Consider the following 11,714-nt stretch of genomic DNA (forward strand, 5'->3'; position numbering starts at 1 on the left):
TTTGGAAAGCAATACATCAACAACCATCTTTACACTGAGAATCTGTTGACTGGCTGTCAAGAACCAAAATTCAAAGGAGTGTGTAAGCGCTTTGCGCATGCTCAAACTGAAGAGAGGCCGCTCAACTTCTGTTCTCGGCGCGCTGGAATCGCCATAACTGGAACCGGGGACTCGGTTTAGGGCTCACGGAGGTAAGATGTTGGTCAGATATTATTTATAACAGTTAACGTTGCATTTACGCTGTACACAATTACTTTATAACTACTTTATGCAAAGTAGCACTGGGGCTTTTTGCCAAGAATCTTCTGAAGCGCTAGCTAATAGGACACGCCTATAGGACATGAGCGTGTACGGGCCGCGCGAGGGTCTCGCCTGCGCTCAGCTCAAATGGCTCTGGGGTATTTTTAGAACGGAACGAGGGTGCGTTTGGTCCAAGTTGCCCGTTGATCGTTCCTATTCAAACTCCAAGTCGATATTCTAAAGGCAACGTCCACTTCAACGTAAAACAACTTTTTCGCATCACGATTTATCCGGTGAGCTCGTTGTAGACAGACAGGCAAGTGTTAGCTCGTCTACGGCTAAAGCTAAAATGAATCACTCTACAGCGAGGCCATTGAAAGCCAGCTAATAATCATAGCATTGTTACTTTTAATGGTTAGTAGCATTCTTAATCAAATAGTGGCTGTGGTTTGACGGAAATTACTTAAAACGCAATTTGGACGCCTTCATTTCGTCACTGGTTGACTTGTAAATGAAGTTAGTACTTGCTAACCAACCAACTACGTTAACGTTAGTGCTAAGAGTTCTAAAATCCTCTTTAGAATCGTCAGTCGAATGCTTTTATGCTCATTAATGTTCTTATTTGACAGTAATCGAACAGCTTGGTCCGTGTAATTCATTAGTGTCATCCATACAGCTACGTTACCAGGGGTGTGGACTCAAGTCGCATGACTCAGTGACTTGACTTAGAGTTTGACAGCAATGACTCGAGACTTGAATTAAACTTGAGCCCTGTGACTCGGAAAGAGTTTGTGATCAGATCAGAGTCGTTCTCTCTCTACTGTAAACGCGTCCCTGCTGCGTGTTTACGCTTGACTGGCAGTAACAGACTGAGTTCAGGAAGCGCTGGATATAAAGCACATAAATGAACGGAATAATAGCATTACTTAAAACAAAAGAACCGAGATAAGAAAGAAAACAAACAAAAATCATCACCATGACTGCTGCTGTTAAATGCTAAAAATAATTCTCACTTCTTTCGTTTGGCCAAGCGGCAATAATGATCCATTAAAATTTAAATAGAAGAAGTGTTTCTTTCACCAATGAGCATTGTATATGTAACTATAAAATATAACAACTACATTTTTCTTCCTCTTCACCAGGCGCTCACTTTCTTGTTGCTTAAATATTTTCGGGATAAATGAATGCATTCACATGTTGATTTTTTGTCTTTGTTACTTTTAGGTATAAAGCATAGCGAATAATTTTTAAATGACTGTCTTCATGAGGGCCACTCTCAGCCCCATCCCACTTGTCACATACCCCCGTCGCCCCTCGCAGACCCACGAGACTTGCTTTCTTCTTCGCCTCCGGGGGCACCGGGGTATAGACACGAGGCGAGTGAAAAGGAGATGAGATCGGGAAGAGAGGAAAAAAATAACTTGTTCCAATTCCCAGACACCCTGCTGCTCGGCCCTCCATCAGCTGTGTAAACTCTTTTCGCAATACCTGGTGGTTGCGCTGGATAGCCCTCGGTAGGTGCCTTGAAACTCCTCCATCGCCCTGTGGATGGTGATGGCTCCTCCGAATTAAGGGCAGCCGGCAGGAGTCCCCCGTTTCCTGCTCCTCCCCATTATTTTGGGGGATGGCAGCAGGCGATTGGCGACGACTCCTCCACTCCCTCACGGACGGCAGCCATCTCTCAACAACCCAGGCGGCCAGCAGCGAGTTTGTCTGTCCCACTCGCAACTCACTCCAGCCCAGTGCCTCGAATGTCTATGATGACAGACTGCTCCGCCATGCTCGATGGCACCGCAGATTCCCCACAGCAGCGAGGGCTCACTGACAGTGTGTCCCTCCTTCCTCCCAGGTTTCGGCACCAGTGTAACAAAGTTCATAGATCGGGAATAATTAGACGGGAACCAGTGTACATTTTAACATGATTTTAATAATAAAATGAACACAAAAGGTTAAGAGATTGTAGAATATTACACACTTAAATGTCATATGAAACATGAAAGAGGATGGGGGGGTGACTTGTCAGACATGTGTCACTTTGCTCACATCTGATTGGTCCAACTTCAGTTTGAGATCTCTAACCCAGAACATAACCTGTCCCGGAGCAGGTTAGCTGTGGAGTTACTGTGGCAATGAATACAGCTAGAAGCCAAGCCACTTACATGGCACCTAAAACCATGGGCGTAGGTTTGGTCTCAGCTTTTTGTGTGGCTAGCTAGTTATTTTGCCTACTTACACTCTGACTCTGCTTTATGAAAAAGCTTCTTATGTCCCCTTCTTCTTGGGTGGCATCTACAAAGTACAAAAAGGGGCAAAAAACCCCCCGGAATATTAAGATGTTTTTACTCTGGCCTTTGTATGTGGCAGAGAGACAGCCCTTGTAACTTACCGTCGGCGTCATCAATATGCGCGCGCACACACACGCTCGCTGCTAGTGCAAGCACAAAAGTAGTCCCGGCCCCCTGGTCATCTCTCGTCCAACACTGTCGTCACTCCTCCTTTTTTCCTTATGGAGCTCCTCCGTGGGACTCGAGACCGATGAGTTGTGCAGCTGTCGCTCATTATTATCAATCACTTCACCGGCCTTGAATTTTCTCTTCTTTTTTTTTTTTGCACAGTCTAAAAAGAGTATGCCAGACCTACATTTCGCATCTTGTTGTATGTCATATACGTGACAAATAAAACTCATCACAAGTATAAACAGAATATATACATAAACGCATGGCAAATTCTCTAAATTTCCGCATTATACAGTAAATTACATTTTGTTTGACTGAATTCTGTGATTCCGTCAGCATTTTCAGGCCCTACTAATGTAGCAAACAAGAATAATAAGCTTATTGTGAGAGTAAAAGATGGGGACATTGTTTATTTACTTTTTAGTATTGAGGCTCACCAACTAGGGGACAACATAGCGTTAAATCACCATTCAATGGAACATGTTTTATGGTGGGGTTTCCCTGGTACAATTGCATTCCAGGGACTAAATATTACATTATTGGGCTCACTTCAACCCGCGGCAACAGTGATAAAGTAGCCCAGTTCTGCGGGAAAACCACAGACTTGGCAACACTGTTGTCACTACAGTGACTTGGGTTGCCAGTGGCAAACAATGGAGCATGCTCTGCTGGATAAACGAAGTAGGCTAATTACACCTTTTACAAGCATTTTATCTGTGTTTTATGTTCTGTAAAAAAAAAAGAAAAGAAAAGTATTGGTGGCATATCTTGGGGCATATACATCAGTGCAGATAGACCCACGATATTGACCGATAAAATCGTCAAAACAATAAATCGGTCAGGCTCTAGTAATTAGCTAATGAGGTGGATTTACTTATTGTAGAATTAACAAAAGTTATCATAAGCATTGTAATATTTGAAGGGGATGTCATGACAAATGTTAGTAGACTGGAAGATGAGTGGTTCATTCATAAATTCTTAAGATCTTACCTTCATGCTGTGGAAATACAATCTGGAAGACAGAAGAAAAAAAACTCAGCACTGAAAAGAGGTGTGGCTATATAAAGTCTATTGAGTGCCAGAAAAACTAAAAAGGTGATAATTTTGCCAGTTAAAAACTTTACACACACACAGGATTTATTTATGCTCATGTAGAAGTTAAATGGCACAGAATTTCTAGGCCTATCAGTTCTCCTATCAGAAGTTGTTTATTTATTACATGGAGCGGGTTGTGGCATTATGGGCTTCACCATTTGGCATGACATGACCAGCCATATTATGCAATTAACAAGTTGCTAATAAAATGTTTACTTTACATATTGCTTTTAATCAATGTGCGATGCCCATAGCAAAATATAAACGAAAGTACATCTTAACAAACCTGTCAGTAGCAAATACAGTACTAATGATAGTGACCAATAGTAAATAAACTTAATGCACCCAGGTTGTTAGGTATCTATATAATGTCCAAGGTCACTGGTAATATTGGCACAAATGAAAGCCAGTTTACTTTTAAATGAAGATTACATATTCAGGTTTCTTTTTTTTTGTCAACCCCTTTGTCTGTCATATACATAGAGGCATTTATTCTGTCTCCACCAGTGCCTGTAGCAGGGTGAATCAGAATGGGTGACAAGCCGATTTGGGAACAAATAGGATCCAGCTTTGTGCAACATTACTATCAGCTGTTTGACACAGACAGGACTCAACTTGGATCGATATATGTGAGTATTGTATTAAGCTCTTTTCTTCAGGATAGTTCTCTCTTGACTACACCATTAGCTGAGAGAGGCATCAAATAGAGATGTTTTACTGTCTCTGCTTTGCAATCAGGTTAGTGTTCAAAGAGTCCCTTGGTTTATGTCTTGTGTGTTCAGGAGAGGAGTCTTTTCAGGCCAGAAATGTGGTTCTATACTGGACCTTTAAAAAGAGCCTAAAGTCCTCATACATGAACCTATATTTTCAGCAACATATGTCAAACAGTATGTCAAACATGTTAAACAATACTTATATTGAGGGATATTTGTTGAGTATTTATATACATGATTAATATGTATTTATAAAAAGATTGGCCATATTACTGCTTTGCTGTCTACATTTTGGTTCCTTAAGCTCAACTAAATGCAATTTTTTTTTTATTGTCCTAGATTGATGCGTCATGCCTTACGTGGGAGGGTCAGCAATTCCAGGGAAAAGCGGCGATTGTCGAAAAGCTTTCTGTACGTATTTGTGTGTTTTGTTCGCGTTGAAGGTTGATTCAAAGGGATAGTTCACCCAAAAATTTTTCATTAATTACTAAAAATTGTGTCATTCTTAACCTGTGAGACCCTCGTTCATTTTCGGAACACAAATAAAGATATTTTTATTTAGATTTCTTCTCTTCCGTACAGCGTCAGCTGCACCACACGCATGCGTGGTGGCACTGCTGTGAATGGCAGCATAAACTGACCTGGAAGAGAAAAAATTGTTAAATAAAGTTATTATTGTTTTCTATGTGCACAAAAAGTGTTATGTTGCTGTCTGTGCAGGATAAGAAAGCTCACGGATTTCATAAAACAAATCTTCATTTGTGTTCTCTAAGATGAACGAAGGTCTTGCAGGTTTGGAACAACATGAGGGGGAGAGATTTAATTAACAGAATTTTCATTTTTGGGTGAACTATCTCTTTAAAGTAATTTGATAATTTGATTTAAAGTAATTTGTTCCTGTGGCTCAGTGGTAGAGCATTGCGTTAAAGGTCGTGGGTTCAATTCCCAGGGAACACAATTGTATAGCCTGAATGCACTGTAAGTCGCTTTGAATAAAAGTGTCTGCTAAATGCATGAAAGTAAAAAATTTAAAATATAGGCTAGGGTATATTTCCTCTAGTTTATTTTTGAAAATGGAAATTGGGAATTTCTCCACTGTCAATCAATAAATAAATGTGACTAAATTGAATAATAAATGTTGTAAGGTTAAAGAAAAAAAAATTCTATTGATGTATGGTTTGTTAAAATATAGCACTATATTTGGCTGAGATAGACATATTTGAATCTATCGAATCTAAGGGTGCAAACATCTAAATATTAAGAAAATTGCCTTATAAAGTTGCCCACATGAAGTTCTTTGCAATGCATATGAATAATCAAAAAAAAAAAATATATTTATGGTAGGAAATATCTTCATGAACATATTTGACATTTACTAAATAACCTAATGATTTTTGGCATAAAAAAAGAAAAATTTATGCAATGTATTGTTGGCTATTGCTACAAATATACGCGTGCAATTTAGGACTGATTTTGTGGTCCAGGGTCACAAATGTAAAAGATCTCTCAAATTGACAATATATTGTGCATCCCCATTTAAATATTTATAAGATGTTTAATTACCGTATGTATCTTTCAGTTTAAACAGTAATTATATATTTTTTTATTTTATTTTATTCAGAGCCTGCCCTTCACAAAAATAGCTCACAGCATCACAGCACAAGATCATCAGCCCACCCCTGATAGCTGCATATTGAGTATGGTAGTAGGACAACTAAAAGTAAGTATTTTCTCAATTTAATTTTGACCTCTGACACTTACAGTGGGGAAAATATTTATTTGATCCTCTGCTGATTTTGTTTGCCCACTTACAAAGAAAAGGTCTTTCATTTTTATATTAAGTTTACTTTAATGGATAGAGACAGAATATCAACCACCAAAAATACATTGGTATATAAAGGTTAGAAATTGATTTGCATTTCAGTGAGTGAAATAATTATTTGATTCCCCACCAAGCAGCAAGAACTATGGCTCCCACAGATTGGTTATGTGCCCATGTGGAACACAGATTAGTCCTGTCACTTTAAGAAGTAACTCTTAATGTCAGCTTGTTAGGTGACATCTGTCCACACAATCTGTATCTTTCATTCCAACCTCTCCAACCACCATGGGCAAGACCAAAGAGCTGTCAAAGATTGACAGAGACAAGATTGTAGATCTGCACAAGGCTGCAAGAAGCTTGGTGCGATTATTTGGAAATGGAAGAAAGACAAAACAACCATCAATCGGCCTTGGTCTGGAGTAAGGATGATGAAAGGTGAGGGATCAGCCCAGAACTACACGGGAGGAGCTTGTTAATGATCTTAAGGCAGATGGGACTACAGTCACCAAGCAAAACATTTGTAACAAACTACGACACAATGAACTGAAATCCTGCAGCGCACCCAAGGTCCCCCTGCTCAAGAAGGCACATGTACAGGTCTGTTTAAAGATTGCCAATGAACATCTAAATGATTCAGAGAAGGCTTAGGAGGAAGTGCTATGGTCAGTTGAGACCAAAATTGAGCTCTTTGGCATTACGACTTGCATGGTTTGGAGGGAGAGAAATGCTGACTATAACCCCAGGAACACCATCCCTAAAGTCAAGCACAGAGGTGCAAACATTATGCTTTGGGGCTGTTTCTTCTGCTAAGGGAACAAGACGACTTCACCGTATTGAGGGGCAAATGGATGGGGCAATGTACTGTACAATTTTGGACGAGAACCTGAACACTGAAGATGGGTCATGAATGGGTCTTACAGCATGACAATGATCCGAAACATAGTTGTGGCTCAAGAAGAAGCACATTAAGGTCATGCTAAGTCATGTTTTGCTTGGGGATCAAATACTTATTTCTCTCACTGAAATGCAAATCAATTTTTAACCTTTATATAATGCGTTTTCTTCCGGATTTTTTGGTCGTATTCTGTCTCTATATGTTAAAATAAACCTACCATAAAAAATCACAGACCCTTCATTTCTTTATAAGTAGGCAAACTTGCAAAATCACCAGGGGATCAAATATATATATTTTCCCCACTGTATGCCATTACAGCAGCGCTTGAGGTGAACACTTTCAGACAAATATGTATGTGATAAGGTCTAGGAGGGCATTCTCCTCAATTGAAATGCATAACATCACCTTCAAATCGAGAGCGGCCTTGGACAGATTAAGCCTCTCTTGATTGCCCTCTTGCTCCAACTTATGTGACATAGTACTGCATAGTCTAATATTTCAGAAGCATTTCAGAGCTGTAGTGTATGTGTGTTTGTCTATCAGGCAGATGATGACCAGGTGCTGGGCTTCCACCAGACCTTTCTGTTGAAATGTATCAGCACTGCCTGGGTTTGCACCAACGAAGTCTTCAGGCTTGCCCTGCACAACCTTTGAGCTTAAAGGCTCTCGGTGGTCACATGGCCTTTCCTCCTTCTCTTAATGTTTGTAAGAACAAGTGTCCGCTTGGGTTCACGCACACCATACGGGCCTCTCTACTAACGGCTTTTAATCTGTGTTCAGAATCAAGCGTCTGTGCAGATTTAGGATGTTGGGAATGCAATGTCATTGAATATGTTCATGCAGGTTTGCCTGGTGTGTTTGTGAATTTGTTTGCGCCTGTGCAGCAGCAAAACAACCAAAGTCATTCTTTTGCAGTAAGAGTTGGCCATTTTTGGTGACTTGAATGATAGCGACCTTCAATGACATAATGTGTCCAACAACACTAAAAGTGGAGAAACATTTAACTTTGTAGGCACCAGCTTGGTGTGGTGACCCTTTTCTCACATACTCCTTTTGCAGTGTGTATGTTTCCTGCGATACGTATGCAGTGAAGTGTGCATTTTTTTTACCTCAAACAATGTGCTTTAATTCAGTGCATGCAGCAGAGCAAAAATAGATTGATACATTAACAGTCGCTGCAATGCTGCTTACGCACCACTCCTGAAGCACATTGCCAGACAGCATATGTGGGCAGTGTGAATGCTATAACCTGTTAACTTGGGCATGGAAAAAAATACCTCATATGCACTGCAAATTGAGTATGTGTGAAACGGGCATAACATTGAGCTTTTATTTTGACCTGTTTTATATGCATCTAATATGTTGTAATAAAGAGTTCTAAACTAATGTGACAAATGGGTGAAATACTTGGGATCAGATGTATTTCTGTTGAGCTTTTAGATTCTATTTATAAATAAATGGAATAGGGATTGAATATTGGGGCAAAATGAGTGCTATAAAATCATCATTCAAAGACTTTTTATTTGTATGTTTTCTCTTTAGCTGAAGTATTAGTAATGTTGTGCTTTTGGCATTTTTATTAGTAATTAGTTTTAGTAATTTTTTTCTTTTAATAATAATAATAATAATAATAAAAATAATAATAGTTTTAGTTAACTAACAACATGGAGTACAGCGTGTGCTAAAACGACTCGTATGGGTTATCTTGCACAAAAATCATTTTATAACCTTGTGACTTCTTTAAAATGAATTTTATAAAAACATGGTCACAATAACCTAATAAATGGCCAGATTACATCCCACAGGTGATGCCTTGTCATGGATTTTAGCATTATTAGTAGGGATTCATTAGTGAAGATCATTTAAATTCAGTACTAGGTTCAGTGTTTATGTGAGAAACTGACCCAGATTTTATTTTTGATTTCGCCATCATCAGCCAAAATATGCCATAATTATGTAAGGATATTATGTCCTTAGATGGAAAAAAGTGGATATTGTGACAGACTTTCAGCCTTTAGTTTGCCGTGATTCCTTAATGCAGCTTTTGTCTTTCTGTAGCTGAACTAATATACTTTGAAACTTGCATGTTTTTAGTGTAACAGTATTTGAATTTTTTTATCCCGGGTTAAGTTCGCTTCTCTTTAATGAAGTCTAGCACAGTTGTACAAGAGCCTCTGCCTAAGTCTTCTCTGTGTTTTTTAGGCAGATGATGACCCCATCATGGGATTCCATCAGAGCTTCATCCTGAAGAACATTAATGAGGCGTGGGTTTGCACCAATGACATGTTCCGCCTGGCGCTGCACAATTTTGGTTAAACGCCCCATGGCTAGCAGGAAGGAAGTGTGGGAAGGTGGAGGATGGGGTTCCACTGAACCTGTCAATCAGCCCTTCATTCATCACAACCAAGAGAAACGCCAGTGGATTACAGCAGTCAATCACAGAAAACATGCAGGCATATACAGTACTGCCTCTACTCCAGAAATGACATGTTTCTTTGCTGAAAGCCAACACATCCATCAAACTGACCCTTTTCCTTCGCCAACCTGCATGATGATGGGGAGCTTAAATATCAGAGGACGCCTTGACCAGGACAAATACATATTAACCTAACCTCAGCTGTTTGATATTTACATTTTAGTTGCTGATTTTGACTTTGAAATAACAACCGTCTTACTGTCTTTCTTTGCTTTAATACAAAGTGTGTTCAGCTCATTTTTAGAATATGCTCATTGAAGTTTAATCTCTTTTTGTTTTCGCCTCTTTTGAAATTTGGTGTGATGTCAGGTTGCTCTAGCTGTCCAAAGAACACCACATTAATTTCCCCTTCCCCTCAGACCAGTGTGCTTCCCACTTTCTGCTCACTGCTCTCTGTGACAATAATTTCCAAGCCATGATACACAATAAAACCTTTGACCTTTTTCTTAACAACGTCATCATCTTGTTCATCCCCTGTCTGGTTTTGCGTCTACCCCCCCTTCCCCCCCCCCTTTTCTATGCTTGGCTTTTTGTGTTTTTGATACTGCCTCATATGAGATTCTCACAATAAGAAAATAGATTTATTTGAGCTGAGCAGAAAACAATGCAGCTGTTATTTCTCTTTTTGCAGGTGGCCAGTGTTTCCTGAAGCAGCTGTTTAGACTTAAAAAACATAATGGTAGAACATTGCTTTTATTAGCAAGGGATTATATGTCATTATTTAGCACATTTTTTCCTAACCAAAAAAAAAGTAGAATCAGAAGTGGACACTCTTGTTAAAAAATAGCAAAAATTGTAAGTGTCCGCCAATTATGCCACATAAATAAAACAAGTTTTGCTAAGGTTAAGAAATCGAGTTAGTATCGAGAGAAAAAACTAATTCTGGTTTAGTTCTGAAATTTTAATTCCCCCGTTTTCCATTGATTCAAATCTTGAAGATGTTGGATGTGATGTTTCATAAGCTTGTATGAATGTAAAAGTCATCGAGTTTGTAGTGTGGCCAAAGCTGTTATTACCTTCCATATTTAGGATTATACTTTGACATTTTCAATACAAGGATCACAGACACAATGCCTGAAACATGACTAGTTGTGTTGGGTTTCATTTCCACAAAATGTTTACACTAAAGGAGTTATGTTCATTGTTTAGGATTAGAAAATCATATTCACAAAATATGAAGGCCATTGTGCCTAGTGATGGTACAGATATTTTAGAAAGATGTCTTCTGCATTGTAGCGTTTTGCACTGAAATATCTAGACAGATCTTAAAGTCAGTATAATGAGTCACATTCTTGCATTATAGTTTTGCTGGAATACATGTATTGTACACGTACTTCACACCTACTTGACCCTCCAGATGTCCACTTTCTCTGTGGTTTAAGGGGAAGAGCAAAAGAAGACTTGATTTTCACGACAAAAGCAACAGTGAAACAATGTGAATACAGTAAGATACTACTTCAGCAGCTTACATGTATGTGAAAATAAAGGAGATCAAAGTAAAGTGTGGTGTTATGTTATTTCTTTCGGTGGAGGGAATAGTTTAAAACTAGATGAAGGTTATTTTCTGACAAATTACTTGTAATAACACGCCAGTAAAACATAAATATTATATATAGAGAGAGAGAATTAATGTTGAAAAAACTTCATCAGCTCTATATATATATATATATATATATATATATATATATATACATATACATATAGAGCTGACAAAGATTTTTAATCAATAGAATTAAAAACAAAAGTGCACAATTTTCCACACCACAATCAGGTCCTTCTCTTCACTCTCTTGAGGCAGAAGTCTCCAAACTCATCCTTTCTAATCATCCTACTACTTGCCTGCTTGATCCTATTCCATCTTATCTCCTTCGAGGCATTTCTCCTGCAGTTGTACCTACACTCACTCACGTTTTTTTTCTCATCATTTATACAGGCTTGTATAACTCCACTGTCTGATCTATCCGCTTCTTTTGACACGGTTAACCACCAGATCATCCTATCAACCCTACTGGCAAAG

General features: G+C 38.9%; 1 protein-coding gene across 2 annotated transcripts; it reads left to right on the forward strand.

The window, feature by feature from the left end:
* Nucleotides 1-42: 42 nt before the first annotated feature.
* Nucleotides 43-11,198, forward strand: nutf2 (nuclear transport factor 2). Of its 2 annotated transcripts, none has more exons than XM_026287575.1 (5): nt 43-191; nt 4,299-4,420; nt 4,844-4,915; nt 6,126-6,224; nt 9,424-11,198. In XM_026287575.1, the coding sequence occupies exons 2-5, from the start codon at nt 4,322-4,324 to the stop codon at nt 9,535-9,537; spliced, it is 384 nt and encodes a 127-aa protein (XP_026143360.1). In that variant the 5' UTR covers nt 43-191; nt 4,299-4,321; the 3' UTR covers nt 9,538-11,198. The 2 variants fall into 2 exon arrangements, with proteins under 2 accessions (XP_026143360.1, XP_026143361.1); XM_026287576.1 differs by lacking the exon at nt 43-191 and adding an exon at nt 3,768-3,791.
* The last annotated feature ends 516 nt before the right edge of the window (nt 11,199-11,714 follow it).

Source organism: Carassius auratus, chromosome 18, assembly GCF_003368295.1.
Source record: "Carassius auratus strain Wakin chromosome 18, ASM336829v1, whole genome shotgun sequence".
Lineage (NCBI taxonomy): Eukaryota > Metazoa > Chordata > Actinopteri > Cypriniformes > Cyprinidae > Carassius > Carassius auratus.